This window comes from Ursus arctos, unplaced genomic scaffold (assembly GCF_023065955.2).
Source record: "Ursus arctos isolate Adak ecotype North America unplaced genomic scaffold, UrsArc2.0 scaffold_19, whole genome shotgun sequence".
NCBI classification, from domain to species: domain Eukaryota; kingdom Metazoa; phylum Chordata; class Mammalia; order Carnivora; family Ursidae; genus Ursus; species Ursus arctos.
This window is the reverse complement of record NW_026622863.1, coordinates 54,672,651-54,690,475: the sequence shown is the minus strand read 5'-3', so window position 1 is coordinate 54,690,475 and position 17,825 is coordinate 54,672,651. Positions and strand designations below refer to the sequence as shown.

The window sequence follows — 17,825 nt, the reverse complement described above, 5'->3', positions numbered from 1 at the left end:
CAGGTGGGTATCCTAAAGATCAGGTATCCTGATCTTTAAGGTCCTTTGGTGATTTCAAGATGCGCTTGAAGTGGAGAACCTTGGTCCAGAGACATAGGGGTCTGAGAAGGGAAGGGGGTTCCTACCCAGAAGAGACTGTGGGGGGTGGGGGTTGTAGTCGTGGTAACCATGTGGTTCCCCTTAGTTGTGCAAACAGTAAGGATTCCTTGGGAAGATTTTTGTTAGCAGAGGAGAGATTGAGAAATGTATGTTTCTCATACATTTAGACATAGTAGGTGAGGAGGTGAAACTTGCAGGGGACGTGGGGATCCGGCAGAACTGGGAGAGATAAGAATGGTGATAGGGATCTTGTAGGTTTCCTTGGGAGGAGAAAGCCCTGGGGCCAGAGGGGGGGGTGGCCTTCCCGGTGGGGAAGACTTGAGGACCAGGGGGAGGAGCGGGAAGGCAGGGGAGGAGTGTCTACTGTGCCAGGCCACGGTGGGGGGGGGGGGGTAGTGGGAAGACTGCCTGCCCCGGGCCGAGGGAGACTTTTTCAGAGAGAGGGAGGCAGTGAGAACCCGAGTGTAAGGAGTTTCTTCAACCCAGGAAATAGTGGGGGTTCTCTGTGGGGCGGGGGCGGCGGTGGGGGAGGCACGGAGCTCCTTGACTAATCCTTTATCTGCTCCCCGCCCCCACCAGCCGGCGACCATGGCCGCCCTCTGACCCCCTCCCGGGCCGCGCGTCCTCCTCGCCGCCCCCGCCCAGCCCGGCCGGCCCCGGGCCCCCACTTCTGCCTGCGCTGTGCCCCCCCCCAGCCGCCGGCACGGCCCCGCCCCCGCTGCCCCGGTGGTGGCCCACGGCCCCCCGGCTGCCCGTGGTCAAACTGGAGTCGCTGAAACGCTGGAACGAAGAGAGGGGCCTTTGGTGCGAGAAGGGGGTGCAGGTGCTGCTGACCACGGTGGGCGCCTTCGCGGCCTTCGGCCTCATGACCATCGCCATCAGCACCGACTACTGGCTGTACGCGCGGGCCTTTATCTGCAACACCACCAACCTGACCGCCAGCGACGACGCGCCGCCCCACCGCGGGGCCGGCGGCTCCTCCGAGAAGAAGGACCCCGGCGGCCTTACCCACTCCGGGCTCTGGAGGATCTGCTGCCTGGAAGGTAGGGTGCGGGGGGGCCCCCGCCTCGCGCCCCTCCTCCCCTCCAGACTCGGGGGCCGCCCTCCTGCCCACCGCTGCCCGCCCGCCCTCCCCCACCCTTTCACCTCTCCGGGGACCCCGGCCCCCTCTCGCATCCCCCGCCCCGCACACTCTCCCCTCCCCTCTGGCCCTCGCGTCCTGTCCTGCCTCCCGGGCGCCTCCTGCCCTTTCCCGTCCCTCCCTCTGCCTCCTCCCTCCAGGGCGCCCTCTGCGTTCTGTCTTCTTTCCTTCTCACTGTTCCGTGGACCCTCCCCTCCTCTCCGGGGCAGTCTCGCCTCCTCCAGTCCCCTCTCACCTTCTCTCCACAGACACCCTACCCCAGCCAGTCCCCTCCGTTCCCCTGCCCCCTCTTCCTCCTCTTTGGCTGTTTCTCCCGCAAATGTCATGGTCATGCCCTGTCTGGTCAGAGCTCCTGACCCTCTCCTCTCTTCCCTCTTGGAGTCTCCAGTCACACTTGGCTCTCCCTGTTAGATTTCCTCCAGCCTCCTATCCTGGCCCTAGGCCTCTTCTGCTTCATCTTCTGTCCACTCACACCTCCTTCCACGTCTTCCTCCTCCTTGAACACCTCACTTCTGGACCCTAAGGCCACTGCCTCTTCCAGTCTCCATCTCTGGTCTGCCCTTGGGTCCTCTCCCTCTTGCAGCCCTTCTCCTAGCTCTGGCCCTCCGCCTCAACCTCCACTCACCTGCCCACTGCTGCCCTCTCCCTCCCCAGCTCCTCCTCCCTCCCACTCAGCTCTGCTTCGCCTTTGCACAGCCCTGGGCCGCCTCTGCACAGCTCTGGGCCACGGGGCTGGAGGCAGGAGACCTGGGTCCCAGGCCCACCATGCCTCGGTCTCCTGTGTGATCGATATCTCTCACCTCCCTGAGCCTCACAGCTCCCATCTGCAACTACACAATCCCAAACCTCTCCTCCAGCATCAAAAAGACCAAGATCCCTCCACTTCTTCATCCCTCTCTTTTCCCATCCTTTCCTCCTCTCTTTTGCTGAGCACTCGCCGTGAGTGAGGAGTGCAATTGTCTCGTTTAATCCTATGAGGCAGGTGCACCCTCCTGTCCGGGATGAGGAAACCAAGGCTCAGAGAGGTTAAGCCACTTGCCCAAGGTCACCCAGCTGTGATTGGGGCAGAGCCAAGAGAACTCAGGTCTGAAGGATGGGATGTGCAGATATGCTTTGTCTGGTGTGCCAAGTGTTTAAAACTGAAACCAAAATCTGAATCAGTTGCCAACATTTAAAAATAGGGAGACTTCACATTGAAAATCTGATTTCCGGCTTTTTTTGAACTAGCAGAAGATCTGACAACGCAGGGCCTCATTCTGCAGTGGCCACGACTGGCCAATTCAAGCAGCAGCTGCTCCTTCAGATCAGGCATGCGGTCTGCCGGTCCCCACTGTCGCCTCTGCTCCCTATGGCCTCACACCTGTCCACTCTCTCATTATGGTACTTCCTTCCTCCTGTGGGCATTCGAGTCCACGTCCATTCACTGGTCTGACCAAGCGCCAGGCACCAGCCACGTGTGGGGGCTTGCCTCCCGAAACTCCTAGGACAGCGCACAGCGTATAGTAAGAATGCCATCCACCATCCATCCTTCCATCCATCCATCCACACGACCGACACTTATTGAGTTTATACTATGCACCAGGCACTGTTCTTGATTGCGGGGCTATGGCAGCGAAAAACGAAAGATCCCTGTTTATATGTGTTCTATTCGGAGGGAGAGATGAATAATAAGAAAGATAAGAAAACAGAACGCTTAGGGTGTGAGCTGGCATGAAGTGCTAAGCAGGACAGGGGAAAGGATGCAGTGTGTTAGGACACACTGGGAAGTGGCAGGCGAGGAGACCAGGATGGGCTTCACTGAGCCCGTGACCTCGGAGTGGGAGATCTAAAGCAGGAGCTGGAGCCACACGGCTCTCCGGAGGAAAGCCGGCCGGCCGCAGCGAAGGCCCTGAGGTGGGAGCCTGTGTGTCTGGCCCCCCGCAGAGTGAGTGAGGGGACGTGGGGGGAGGTGCCATGGAAGAGAGGACAGGCCTGATTTCACAGGTTCTCGGTGCTGGCATGTGACTTGACTCTCCCGGCCAGAGCTCCTGAGCCGAGGAGTAAGGAGAGCTGACTTGCATTGTGGACAGGAGTGCTCTGGCCGCCCTGGAGAGAGACTAAGGGGCAGGCAAGAGGGAGTTCGGGCGGAGGCTTGTCTGGACTGGGGGCGGGTGGAGTTGGAACAGTGATTTGAATTCAGAGCGTGTCCCAGAGCTAGAGTGGGGTGGGGTTTGCGGCATCGCTGGCAGCGTGGGTGTGGGAGGTGAGAGAGAGAGAGGTCGGGGTGTCTCTAAAACCGCATCTCTCAGCCTCAGCGCTGTTGACACTTTGGCGGGGACGGTTCAGAGCCGTGGGGGCCGGCCTGCGCATTCTAGGGGGCTTGGCAGCACCCTGGCTTCCACCTTCTCTTCTCTGTGCCGGGAGCAGTCCCCATGTTGTGACAACCTAAATTGTCAACTGTCTCTGGTCCGGGAATAAATTCGTCCCCGGTTGAGAGTCACTGCTCCCAAGGCTGCGGCCTGAGCACCTGAGAGTGGTGCAGGGGTGGGGGGGTGAGGGAGGAGGCCTCCGGAGGATGGCAGAACGGGCGTTTTCTTTTATTTATTTTAATTTTCTCTGATCTAATGTATTGTGAGGAGAGCTATCAGGAGCTCAGTTTTGGACGTGCTACATTTAGGATGCCTATCAGAGATCCCACCTAGGACAGGGGTGGGCATAGCAAAGTGCCACACAGTCAATATTTTAGGCTCTGTGGACCTGTCCCTGTCACAGCCACTCCTGAAAACGACGTGAGTGAATGAGCGTGGCCGCGTTCCAGTTAAACTCGTGTATGGACACCAACCTCTGAATTTCGTATCCTTCTCACATGCCACGAAATACTCTCCTTTGATATTTTTTTTCAATCACTTAGGAAATGTAAAACCCGTTCTTCGCTGGATTTGGCAGGCTGGGTCTGGCCCACGGGTTGTAGTTTGCTGACCCCTGATCTAGGCTGTGAGTGATACGATGTACGAGGCCAGAGTTCAGGGGACAGTCTGGGCCGGAGATATAAATTGTGGGGGGGTCACTGCATATGGATGGATGAGGTCACCTAGAGAATGCGGAGAGAGAAACATACCGAACAATTAGTGGAAGGGCTGCAGCCTGAGCTAGTCCACTATTATGAAAGAGATGAGAGAGGCCAGCAAAAGGAGCTCAGAAAGCAGGAGCCACAGAGTTTTAGGGAAAATGAGGTAAGTGGGTGTCCCGGAAGCCAAAGGAAATGTTGTATACAGGAGGGTGTAAATGAAGGCCGGCTTCATTGTTACTGTCATTGTCATGTATTTGCCACAGAATGCTCACAATAGCCCTGTGTAATCTGTACCCCTATTATCCACCTTCTAGAAATGGAATCGAAGGCTCTGAGAAAGTGAAGTGACTCCCCCAATGTCACACAACTAAGAGGTGGTAGAGTCTGGATTTGAATCTAGGTCTGTTTTATTTCCTAGGAGAACAAAGCAATGCATCCACCAGCCTCTAGCCCACGGGGGACCCAGGCATGTAGAAACTGAGCCCCGTGAACCATTGCCTCCTGATGGCACTGTATCCCCGGGGATTTTCGGGTTCCGTCTCCATGTCCCTGTGAGTCTCCCTGATAGACGCAGTAGGTGTAATGACTGAGACCCAGCCTTTGGGACAAGACTGGGATCGGGTTTGCCTCCTGTCTGCCAGGCACAGCAGGGTGACCTCGGGCCACACAGTGAACCTCTCCCTGCCTCATTTCCATCCTCCAAGGACTGGGGATAGCAATAGCCCCTAACCCATAGGGATTGTGGAGGATTCCGTGAGCTGCAATTGAAAGGCATTTAAAAGGCTTGAAGGCACAGAGTAAGGGCTAGATCGTGTCGTTACATTTTGTTGTTGTTGTTCTTCTAAGTATTCCGAACTCAGGTGACTGCCCTGAGCAACCCCTTCCTTGATCACCCAGAAATCCCAGCCTCTTACCCAGCACTGCCCAATACAAACATCACGCAAGCTGCATATAGGATTTAAATTTTTCCAGTAGCTACATTCAAACAAGGAAAGAAGAGAAGGGTCAATGAATATAATTTAATAAATAGAATTCATACACTATAATAAATCAATATAAAGGTTAATAGTATCTTTTATTTAACCAAGCATAACCAAAATATTATCATTTTAATATGTAATCAATATAAAAAATTATTGACGGAATATTATGCATTGTTTTCATACTAAGTCTGAAATTCTGTGCGTATGTTATGCTCACACCTCATCTCAATTGCCATGTTTCAAGTGCCCAAGAGCCCCCCAGGGCTAGTGACATCTGCTTGGGTGTAGCCCCCTCCTCAGGAATCAAGACTCTGGACCCACAGCTCCATTTATTCAAGCCAGTCATCTAAAGCCCCTGTGCTCAGCACTTTGCATATCTTATTATCCTGAATCTCCCAGTTGTGCCGAGGGGAGTGGTATGAGGAGGAAGCTGGTGGCCAGCAAGGGAAGTGAGTCAGCCACATGGTCACCCAACATGTGAAAGGCAGAGCCGGCTGGAACCCACTTCCCCATGCACCCTCACTGCAGCACACCCCCCCCACCCCCGCCCCCGCCTACCCTGGTCTGTGCTAGGCAGGCTCTGGGGAGACCCAGGGACACATTACTGCTGTCCCTGCACATAAAAAGCTCCTGGCTCAGCCCAGTCAGGCCAGATAATATGCAGAAGCATGTGGCATAGTCCCCTGTATCCTGCACTCGACTCCGTGTTTCATCGAACTCTTACCAAACCCCGTGAGGTCATGTCCTTGTCCTCATTTCCCCAGTGAGGAAGCTGAGGCTCAGGGGCATTCAAGTCCCAAAAGCCACACAGCTGGGAAGTGGCCGTCCTGGCGTGTGAGTCCAGCAATATGATTCCAGGGACCACGCTCCACGGTCTTAAATACGCTCACCTCTGAAGCCCAGCTGCACTGCGTCTCCTCCCCGCGACTTACCGTCTGCATGGGACTGAGCAACTCCTTGCACTCTCTGCTCAGTGTTCTCATCTGTAAAGCAGGGACATCATTATTGTCCAGTATCCCTAGGGTTAGTCATCATGATCGAGAGCATTAATCCCAGTGAGAGGCTCAGACAGGTGCCTGGTGTGTGGTTAGCCCTTGGTAGCGGGTGCTCGTTGTCACTACTGCTGTCGTCACTAATCTGGGTGCCATGCGCTTTACATGCTCAACTTCATTTAATTATGGTTAATGTTTTGAGAGACGTACTGTGATCCCATTCAAGAAAGGAGACGGCTTGAACCCACGGTCTTACCGACCGCACCGTAACGATGTGCTGATGGAGAAGAGTTTGCATGCATTCATTTTTTAAAAATTGTGGTAAAATAGAACAAACCATAACATTAAATGTATCATCCTAACCGTTTTTAAGGGTGCAGTACGGCAGTGTTAAGTGCACTCGCACTGCTGTGCACCCGTTGTCCAGACGCTTCATTTAGCAAAATGAAACTGTCCCCATTGAACGAAAACTCCCCATGCCCTTCCCCCAGCCCTGGCACCCACCGCTCCACCTTCTGTCTCTATGAACTTGACTCCTCTAGATGCGTCATACAATATTTGTATTCATGTGACTGGCTTCCTCCACTCAGCGTGATGTCCTCAAAGTTCATCCGTGTTGGAGCACATAGTCAGAATTCCCTTACTCTTTAAGGCTGAATAATACTCCATTGTATGTATAGACCACATTCTGTTTATCCGCTCACTCACCAATGGACACTTGGGTTGTTTTTGGCTGTTGTGAATAATGCTGCTACGAACATGAGTGTACATGTGTTTCTTAGAGACCCTGCTTTGAGTTCTCTGAGTACATACCCAGAAGTGGAATTGCGGGGTCATATAGTAACACTGTTTTTAATTTAAAACATTTTTAATTAGTTAATTTATAAAAGGGTAGGAACTGGCACCATTTTCTGTCCCCACCAACAGTGCACAAGGGTTCCGGTTTCTCTACTCCTCATCAATGTTTGTTATTTTCTGTTTTGCTTTTTTTAATAGTAGCCATTCCAGTGGTATGCGGTGGTAGCTCATTGCAGTTCTGATTTGCATTTCTCTGATGATTAGTGATGTCGAGCAGCTTTTCGTGTCCTTGGCCCATTCAATCATATGCTCATAAAAATATTTATTAAGCACGAAGTGCTAAGCACTGTTCTAGATTCTTGGAAGACAGTGGTGAACAGGCCATAGCCTTATATGCCAGTAGGGCAGACTGCTGTGTGTTTTAATTCTGCTTTCACCACCCATCGGCTGTGAATTGATGAATCCTTTCTGTGACTCTTCTTCCTCATCTGGACAATGGGTAGATCGACTGATATCAACTGAGCACTTAAGTATGTTCCAGGCAAAGTGCTCAGTTTCTTTACCTGGATTCAATCCTCACAACAATCCCATGATGTAGGTCCTATTATCCCCTTTTATAGGTGAAAGGACTGAAGCAAATTGGCCTAAGTAACACCAATGAGGTCACAGAATCGGGACATGATGGAGCTGGGTTTCATTATCAAGCAGTATGAGTCCAATTCCCAACGTTTGGTCACTGCACAACACCAATAGCATTCTCTATTTCATGGGACTCTTGGGAGCTCCGGATGAGTTAATCTACCTAGGAAGCACTTAGCAAATGTTAGCTGTTAGTGGAATTACTCACTGCCTTATATTCCTTCTTCCCAATCCTTTCCTTTATCCTTATTACTTTCCCTGTCATCTTCTGCCTCCAATCTCCCCTTCTGCTACCCCTATATTCATTCATAATTTCACTCATTCATTCAACACCCATTTCTTGAGGCCTCCTTTGTGCCAGGCAATGCTAGGGACACACAGAGGAATTAGACTCCGTGCCTTCCCCCTGCAGGAACTCCCAGCTTGCTGAGGAAGAAGAAGCTTATAAAGCAACCCTATGCATGCCAAAAAAAAAGGGGGGGGGTACTGCAGGGAGCTGTTCCACCCTGGAGGGGGATACTGACCCACCTTTGGGGGGAGGCGTGTGCGTGCGCGTTCACGCGCACCCGCACACTGGGAAAGCTTCCTCAAGCAGGTACCCTGTGAGCTGCCCATTTGCAGGGTGAGTTTTTCATCAGTGAAGAATGTGAACGGAATCCACAGCATAGGCAAAGGCCTGCAGGTTGGAAGGAGCCTGGAGAATCAAGGAAACTAAGTGTGTTTATATTTATATTTATTTACATATCAATCTCCAGTTATGTGATAGAGGTAGTAGAATAGGAAATGTCCCCAAAGGTGAGAAGATGGGTCCCCAAAGGGTGTGAGGATGAGGATTCTGGGACGGAAGAAGGGGGTGAGACTGCATGACGCCTAGAGGCATACCTCCTCACATGCCTCTACTTGCTCCAGCCACTCCATCTCCTTCCAGAGGATTCCAGGTAAGAGACAGAATCTCTCTCCCTATAGGCAGAACAGAAGAGACTACAACTCCCATGGTCCACTGGGGCTGCGCTCTCACAATTGGACTCAAGACTTCATAGGGCCTCATGGGAAATGTAGTCCTCGCCTTCTGTGCGCTCCTTCGTTTTCCCACGCATTTTCAGACCCGTCGACAAGCTCAGAGTTGCAGAGCGCCTTGACATTGCTGAAACCAGCGCCTTCTTTCTTATAGCGGGGGGGAAAACAGAAGGCCAGAGAGGTTGAGTGTCCTAGCACGGGTTACAGGGCAAAGGTCTTTGTGGCCTTTTAGTGAGTGTTGCATGGGTTTCTTTCTTTCTCTTTCTTTCTTTCTTTCTTTCTTTCTTTCTTTCTCTTTTTTTCCCCTTTTTTCTTTTTTCTTTCTTTTTTTAACTGATGGGAAAACTGAGGCCAGAGAAGTTTAGGGTTTGTCCCAGATACTGACAGGCTCAGGAGCCAGGATTTCCTGTCTCCCAATAGGCCCAGAGAGGAGGGGTTTGGGGACGGAAGGGGTCTTCTCTCACTGGGGGTTCTCCCAACTCTTAAGTCCCCCCCCACCATCACCCCCATCCCCCTCCAGGATTGAAAAGAGGCGTCTGCGTGAAGATCAACCATTTCCCGGAGGACACGGACTACGACCATGACAGCGCGGAGTATCTGCTCCGTACGTGGGGATCTGAGTCAGAGTGGGGAGGAGTGCTGGGCCTGGGCCGGGGGCCGGAGCGCGGAGAGGGGACTGGGGAGCAGCCCTTAGATCGACACGCAGGGATGAACTTGCCGGCCAATCCAAATCCAGATGCTGAGATCCTCTGGACCCCAATTCGTTCGGTGATCCCTCGCCCGCCCCCTCCTCTCACCTTGGGGCGGGCCGAGGGGCGATCCTGGGAGGTAATTGGCCTCCGTGCTGTCCCGGGCTCGCGGCAACACTGCTCCGTGACTGGTTGTCGGTTTCTGGGCTGGGATTGGCCACTGCGCCCTGGGCTGTGGGGCAACCTGCGGCGCGGACTGGCCACTCTCGCGAGCTGGCTGGGGAAGCCGGTGGTGCGATTGGTAGCTACCCCGAGAACGCGGCAAATCCTGAATTATGATTGGCTGCGGCCTCCGCGGGGCTCAGAAATCGCAAAATCTCTTTGCTGGGGGTCTGGAGGGTGGGTGGAAAGGACTGCAGAGAGACAGACGGACAGACAGACACACACACACAAGCGAAGCCCAGAGCAATAGATGGAGCCGGGCAGAAGGACAGGGGGTGGGGCACAGAGGGAGGAAGGGCGGGGAACCCAGAGAGATAGATGAAGCCGGGCAGAAAGGGGGTGGGTAAGATACTACGAAATTTGATAAATCTAGAGAAAGGAAATAAATACGCGGAGGAGAAGGAAAAAGAGAAAAAGAGGGAGGGTCCACAGAGAAGTTCAGAGAAAAACAGAGAGGGAGAGTGATTTTGAGAAATAAAAAGGAAAAAAAAATGTGCCAGGAGAGAGAAAGGCCGAGGGAGAAAGAAAAGAAGGAAGAAAAAGGCGGGAGAGAAGATCAGACCTAAAAATTGAGAAATTTTAAAGAGGAGAGAGAACGAAAGAAAAAATGAAATGACCAGAACACAGAGAGGGAGAATTGGAGGAGTCTAGCGAGAGAAGCGGAGACGAAAGCGGGCAGGAGGCGCAGCTCCCGAGAGGCGCAAAGGGCAGCATCTGACGCCCTAGCTCCCATCCTTTCTCCCCTCCTCTCCTCTCCTTCGCAGGAGTCGTCCGGGCCTCCAGCATCTTCCCCATCCTCAGCGCCATCCTGCTGCTGCTCGGGGGCGTGTGCGTGGCGGCCTCCCGGGTCTATAAGTCCAAGAGGAACATCATTCTGGGCGCAGGGATCCTGTTCGTGGCAGCAGGTGAGAGGCAGAGGGAGGGGGCGGCCGGATGGGGCGGCCACCTGCGCGGGTGCACGTGTGTGTGTGTGTGTGTGTGTGTGTGTGTGTGTGTGTGTGTGTGTGTGTGTTCGCGCGCGCGCGCGCCGCGCGTTTGCAAAGACACCCTGCCCCAGGCGCCTGCTGGGGCCTGGAGCCTTCCTAGGCTCTTCCTAAGCTCCATCGCCACCCGCTGGGCAAGGTAGGTGTCGCCTTAGCGCCGTCTTTGGGGGGAACAAGCCCAGCACTGACACGTGTCTAGCGCGGAATCAGGGGTGCGGGGAGCTTAGGTTCCAAAGCCCGCCGTTCTGCAGACGGAAGGGGCGGGGCTTAGGGGAGGGGTGGGGCCTGGAGACAGCTGGGGTCTTGAAGATAGAAGGGCGGGGCTGGCATCCCGGAGACCGAGCGGGAGAGGGAGAAAGATTTGGCGGCAGATGGAGGGGAGGAACCTGTTTTAGGGGGCGGGGCCTCGTGAACTCTGGTAGATCCAAGAAAAGGCTGGTCCTTGGGAACCATCTAGACGAACTTCGAGTGAGGTTTCCCCACTCGCTCCTCCCCACGCACCCCTCTTCCCCGCTTTTCTACATGAAATGAGTAGTGCTGGGAAATTCCAGGGGACAGAATCCAGAGAAGGGGGAGGATTTAGCATAAAGAGCCGGGGGTGCTTTGGGGATGGGTCAAGATCTGCTTTTGAGCCAGAAGACTCAAAGGCGGGGGACATGAGAGGAGCCGCGTCTGGACCTTCAGAGGGCGGGGCTTGATAATTTGGAGGCGGGGCTTAGGGTTGAAGGGGTCCTGATCCAGTAAAGGCGAATTTTAGACCAGCTGGGGCAGGGCCTAGGCTAGATAACCAGTCTGGATTGATCTCCTGAAAGGAAGAGTTTAGATCAGCAAGGGACCGAGCCTAGAGAATCAGAGAGGAATTAAGACATAAACAGTTTAAACGGGTGTAGGACTCAGGAGAAAACCCAGGTTTATAACGTTAAGGCTTGAGTTACACTAGCCAGGGTAGGGCCTGGAAACCCACGGGCAGGGTTTAGACCAGACCAAACAAGGCGTGGACCAGCTGGGGCCTGGTTTACACCAGACTAGAGGAGGTGGGGCCTGGGCTAGCGGGGAGTGGGGCTTCGACCTTCTAGGGGTGGGGCCTACGTCAGGTGGGAAGGAGTTTAGACCGTTAGTGACAAGGTCTGGGCCAGCGGGGCCTGGACCACTGACTGGGGCTGTGATCCAGAGTAGGCTGTCTTGGGGCAGGGCCTGGATTAGCCAGAGAGCAGTTTAGAGCACCAGGGAGGGGACAAGGACCACCCAGGGAGGGACGCAGAGTATTTGGGGGCGGGGCCTAGATCACCCGTGGGTGGAGCTTAGACCAGAGTGAGGAGGAGGCTGGGCCAGCTCGGGAGGAGTTTAGAGCGCCTGGGACAGGACAGGGCTCGTTTGGGGCGGGGCCTAGACCACCCAGGGGCGGAGCTTAGACCAGCGCGGGGCGGGGCCTGGGCCATCTCGGGAGGAGTTTAGAGCACCTGGGAGGGGGCTCGGACTGTCGGGGCGGGACCGCGGGGCGGGGCGGGGCGGGGGCGGGGCAGGGGGTGGCCTCCAGGCTCCCGTCTGACCGTCCCCCGCCCAGGCCTGAGCAACATCATCGGCGTGATCGTGTACATCTCGGCCAACGCGGGCGAGCCGGGCCCGAAACGGGACGAGGAGAAGAAGAACCACTACTCGTACGGCTGGTCCTTCTACTTCGGCGGGCTGTCGTTCATCTTGGCCGAGGTGATCGGTGTGCTGGCTGTCAACATCTACATCGAGCGCAGCCGCGAGGCGCACTGCCAGTCTCGCTCGGACCTGCTCAAGGCCGGCGGGGGCGCGGGCGGCAGTGGCGGGAGCGGCCCCTCGGCCATCCTCCGTCTGCCCAGTTACCGCTTCCGCTACCGCCGCCGCTCCCGCTCTAGCTCCCGCTCCAGCGAGCCGTCGCCGTCGCGGGACGCGTCTCCCGGCGGCGCCGGGGGCCCGGGCTTCGCCTCCACGGACATCTCCATGTACACGCTCAGCCGCGACCCGTCCAAGGGCAGCGTGGCCGCGGGGCTGGCGGGGGCCGGCGGCGGCGGCGGCGGCGGTGGCGGCGGCGCGTACGGCGGCGCGGGCTCGGGCGCGGGCGGCGGCGGGGCGGGCGCCGAGCGGGACCGCGGGGGGGCGCCCGGCTTCCTCACGCTGCACAACGCCTTCCCCAAGGAGGCGGGCGGCGGCGTCACGGTCACGGTCACCGGGCCGCCCGCCGCGCCCGCGCCTGCCCCGCCCGCGCCCGCTGCGCCCGCCCCCGGGACCCTGGCCAAGGAGGCCGCCGCCTCCAACACCAACACGCTCAACAGGAAAACCACGCCGGTGTAGGGGCGCGCGCCGGGGGGCGCCGAGGGGGCGTGTCCGGGGCGCGTGCGCGGGCGCGCGTGCAACGAGGCTGCCGGGGGGCGGGGGCGCCCCTCCCTCCCCGCGAGCGCGCTGGAGACTGCTTGGCCTTCCCCGGCGCCCCGCGCTCCGATCGGGGACCCCCCGAGGGAGGGGGCCGCTGGGAGGGGGCGTCGTGTTTTATTTTTTTGTGGGATGGGGGGAGGGGGGAGGGCCGTGGAGTTTTTTTGCAGTTTTGAGATGTTTTCTTTTTAATGTTTTGCTGTGTGCATGTGGGGGCGGGGCGGGGGGAGGAGGGAGGGACTCCCAGCCCAGCCCAACTCCTGGAGAGGGGCCCATAACACATGAATATATAGTTATGCCTACAAACTATATATATGCCCTATGTAAAGAGACAGAAAGGTAAAGAGAAGGCTTGCAGAAAGGCAAAGTAACAAGGAATGGACGTGGGCATTCATTCACTTTTTCATTCATTATTCCGCAAGGGTTTATTGTGTTGTGTACCAGGAAGGTACTGGGGAGGGAACATAACCGGCACAGTTACTCGTTCATTCGTTATCCGAAATTTATTTGTATACCTAAGCACTAGGCATTGTGCTGGATGCTGAGCCTACAGAGGGAAGGAAGACAGACAGGGTTCCCCAATGTCCTCATAGAGTTTGCATCTTGTGCAGGAGACAGACGTTAATCAAAGAATTGTATATACGAACAGTAAGTTACAGTTAGAACACAAATGAGCAAAATGCTTTGAAATGCCCTGCCAGGGAGGTGTAACCCAGTTTAAAAGGAAGGAATATTTTAGCTGACATTGAAAGGATGACAAGACACCAGCCTGGTGAAGCTGGGGGATGTGTCTCAGCCAGGGAACACTCACCCAGGGCATATGCAAAGGCCCTGGGGCAGGAAGAGCTTACAGGGAGGGCTAAGGTATAGTGAGTCAGGTGCAGATGGGGCAAGACAAAGCTGGGGATGTAGACAGAGCCAGACTGCCCAGGGACTTGTACCTTAGGTCAGGAGTTTGGATTTCACTTGGAGGGTGGCAGGGAACCCTGGAATGGCTTTAAACAGGAGTATAATGTGAATAGAGTACAAAAGGGAGGCAGGAAATCAAAGAGGAGAGTGAGAGGCAGAGGCAGGCTGAAATTCAGCATCAAACACAGGCACTGGCTCTTGAAACTCACATTCCTGGGAGGAAGCAGGTAATCACACAAAGTCCTAAAGCACAGGCAGGTGTCTGGTATACAAGGGAAGCTCAGTGGGACTTAGATATTTGTGTTTCATTCATTCATTCATTCAGCCATTCACTCGTTGACATTTCTGTGTCTCTGCTAACATCCCAGGCCGTGTGTTGGAATCAGGATCCCCCGAGATGAAACAGACCCTACGCCTGCTGTTGAGGAGTCGTTAAAACCCGTAATGCAGGCAGGGTGATTGGTGCCGTGACAGGGACCATCGATGGGTAGAGAACAGAGTGACCGAGCTCCAGCAGTGGGCGGTACTCAGGGACACTTCCTGGAGAGGAATGCCCAGCATAAAAAGGATGCGTAGGAACCTGTCAAGTGATGAAGGGGGTGACTCAGGCAAAAGCCAGGGGGAGTGACATAGTGCGCTGTATTTGGGACAGAGTTCAAAGTTCTAGCATGCTGGAGGACAGGGTGGGGGTGGGAGGTCAGGTCAGAGAAGCAGCCAGAAGCCAGAGTTGAAAGGTGCTGGAGTTCCAGGCAGAGGAGTTTGGGCTTTATTCTGAGGGTAGTGAGGAGAGACGGGAGAGCTTGGAGCAGCAGAAGTCCAGGACCGGATGTGGGTGTCAGAAGGAGCCACTTGGGAAAGTGGTGAACAGGAGGCTGACACTGTGGGATAGGGGAGAAGAGGGTGGCAGGCGAGCTGAGCAAGGGCTGTGGGGGTGGAGGGGGATGGATCCGAAGACCACTGAGGATATAGAAGGGACGGTGCTTAGTGGACGTGCCTTCATTTGCTCAGTAAACAACTCCCCAGGTCTCCTGTGTGCCAGGCCCTGTGCCTGGCAGTGCTGGGGGTTGGAGATGCTTCAGACCCTGCCCTGCCCTCTAGGGCTCCCAGTCTGGTGGGAAGACAGCGTCGGACATGAATGGGGAGGAAGGGGTTATTGGTGGTGCCAGGGACTTCAGCAGCCTCTGTCCTGATGATGTGAGGCAGCAGAAGGAGGGATGGGGTCAGACTGGGTGTTGGGAGTTCCCCCCAGAGGCCCTGTGGGTGGACTAGAAGTAGGGAGAACCTGGAGGGCAAGGGACCAGGGAGGAATTCCCTGGGAGCAGTTTCAGGGAGAGTGGATAGAAAATGTGGGGGAAGGAATACAAGCCGGGAGAACAGAGTGCAGGGAAGCTAAATGGAGAGGCGAGGACAGAGAGAGGCAGAGTCAAAAGAGACAAGCTGGGTGGGAGGGGGGGGTTCTTTGGTGGAGCAAGGGGTAGAACTGGTTGGGAGGAGTGGATTCTAGAGTCCAAAGGCCAAATATATAGCAAGAAAGAGGTGGAGTTGGGCAGAAGGGGGGGAGGGGAGATGGGGAGGAGTGGAGGGATGGGAAGAGGGGGGATGGGGAGGGAAGAGGATAAGGACATAAGAGAAAACGGGGTGAGTCACAAAGACAGGGAGAGTTGAAGACACTGAGGGTGACCCAGAGGGGCAGAGAGAGAGGGGCAGAAGTACACAGGTCAGAGGAGGGATGTCTCAGAGACACACAAAACCACACAGACACGGAGAGGTGGAACCACAGAGAAAGATCCAGAGATCTGTCCAGAAGCAAGTGTGGAGCAGACAGGATAAGAATGACCCACTTCTTTTGTGTTCAGTTCTAGTATGCAAGAAGTATTTATCGAGCGCCAACCTGTTCGGGACCCAGGCTAGGCCTAAGGAATGTATCAAGGTCCTGCTGTCCTGGATTCCCAGGAGAGACAAACGATAAATACCGCGGTTACCGAGAGGTGCTTTAACACTAAGCAGGATGTGGTGACAGTGACAGTGATGGGACACAGGTGACCTCAGACGAGGTGCCCTGAGAAGACCTCACTGCAGTGGCACCATGTGAACAGATACGGGACTTGTGACAAGGGAAGGGGTCAGGACTAGCATCCAGGCCACCCAAGGCAGCACAGAAGCCCCGGGGGTCACAGGTTTGGGAGGAGGCCTGGTGGCAGGAGGATTAACAGGGGTGAGCACATCGGGGCGAAGTCGGAGTGTAGGCTGGGTGCCCATCCTGCAGTCCCGGGAAGAAATTCGCATTTTTCTAGATTTCGTGTGAAGCCTTCGGAGGGTTTTGAGCACAGGCATGACGTCACATTTTTATTTTTAACAACAACAACAACAACAACATAACAGAACTGCATGGTTGTGCTGAGACTAGGAGTGAAGAGTGGAAACAAAGAGCTAGTAGCTGTTGTCCTTGTCCAGTCGCGGCTGACAGTGGCCTGGACCGAAGTAGAGTCAGTGAGGATGGGGAGAAATGGAGGACAGGGTCTGGGAGTTTGGAGGCAGAGCCTACAGCGGTGGCGAGTGAAGAGTATGCAGCAGGACGCGGAGTGAGAAGCCCAGTGACAGAAAGAGGAACTCTTTTTTTTTTTTTTTTTAAGATTTTATTTATTTATTTGACAGAGAGAGACAGCGAGAGAAGGAACACAAGCAGGGGGAGTGGGAGAGGGAGAAGCAGGCTTCCCGCTGTGCGGGGAGCCCTACGCCTGCTCAATCCCAGGACTCTGGGATCATGACCTGAGCCAAAGGCAGAAGCTTAAGGATTGAGCCACCCAGGCGCCCCAAAAAAGAACTCTTAATTGGGCTTGCGCAGCACACGGTGTGTTGCCTGGAAGGGGGCTCCCAGAACAAGGAATCAGGATTTGGGTGGGAGGGACCAAGCGTTCTCCTTTGGATATGTCAACTTGGAGATGCCTGCCAGAAACCCAGGTCAGGGTATCCGGTAACCCGTTGGATATGTGAGCTTCGGGGAGAAGCCATGGCTGGAAATATAAGTTCTGGAAACGTCAGCATATAGGAGACATGGAAAGCCACAGGGGCTGGACGGGGTGACCTAGAGGGAGAGTGTCGACAGAGAAGTGACCCTGGCTAGAGGCTAAGGGGCATCTGTGTCAGGGGAGAAGAGGATGTAGCAAAGGGAGCCACAAGGGGTGACCACAGGGTAGGCAGAGGCCAGGAGGAAGTGGCCAGTGGGGCTGAGAACTGCGGAGAGAGCCCAAGAGGCAGAGGGCGCGAGGTTTGACCTGGTAAGAGGTTACTTCAGTGCAATGGTGGAGACCAGAGCCCTGCTTGTGTGGAAGGAAGAGGGGCAAGCCATTTTTTTGGCATGAAAACAAGAGCTTTCATATCAAGGGAAGTTCATACTCTTTCTGGGAAAAGAGTGCAAGGGGAGGGAAGACAGACTGTGCACTCTGAAGTAAGTTAGCGCAGGCGAGGTACGGATGGGTGGGCAGGTGGGCGACTGGGCCAGGAGGGGAAGATGGAGTTGCGATGGCCAGTGTGCTGCAGGGGGTGGTGTCTGCTCAGAGGCTCTGGTTCCCCTCTGGGTCCTGTCAGGGCTGGGGAAGGAGAGAACGGGAGTCACTCATTTAAGAAGGAGTGCCAGGCCTTCCAGGAGCCTGGCCGTGCAAGCTCACAGCTGCTGGTCCGGAGAAGTGTAGCAAGGCCGGTTAGGATGCAGAGGGAGGCACGACCCGATAGGGGCACCTTCCCCTCGCTTGGGAGGACCTGTCTGTGTGTCACATCTCGCTTCATCCATCTGTCCATCCTTTTGAGTCACCTGATGCACATCTCCCAAGGCCTGTGCTCCCAGTCCTGGGCTAGGCGGTATGGAGGACAGACATGAGCTCCTCCTGTACCCCGGCCCTGCCCC

At 55.4% G+C, this 17,825-nt stretch overlaps 1 protein-coding gene across 1 annotated transcript; it reads left to right on the top strand.

The window, feature by feature from the left end:
* The first annotated feature begins 949 nt into the window (after nucleotides 1-949).
* On the top strand, nucleotides 950-12,934 carry CACNG8 (calcium voltage-gated channel auxiliary subunit gamma 8). Its single transcript, XM_048224214.1, has 4 exons — nucleotides 950-1,142; nucleotides 9,239-9,322; nucleotides 10,394-10,534; nucleotides 12,177-12,934. Exons 1-4 carry the CDS (start codon nucleotides 965-967, stop codon nucleotides 12,932-12,934), a joined length of 1,161 nt encoding a protein of 386 aa, XP_048080171.1. The 5' UTR covers nucleotides 950-964.
* The last annotated feature ends 4,891 nt before the right edge of the window (nucleotides 12,935-17,825 follow it).

Excerpts from the sequence above, each read along its gene's own strand:
- CACNG8 (XM_048224214.1), top strand. The coding sequence starts at position 965 with ATGACCATCGCCATCAGCACCGACTACTGGCTGTACGCGCGGGCCTTT. Across the intron at positions 9,323-10,393 it reads CAGCGCGGAGTATCTGCTCC|GAGTCGTCCGGGCCTCCAGC; the intron begins GTACGTGGGGAT and ends TCTCCTTCGCAG. Across the intron at positions 10,535-12,176 it reads GATCCTGTTCGTGGCAGCAG|GCCTGAGCAACATCATCGGC; the intron begins GTGAGAGGCAGA and ends TCCCCCGCCCAG.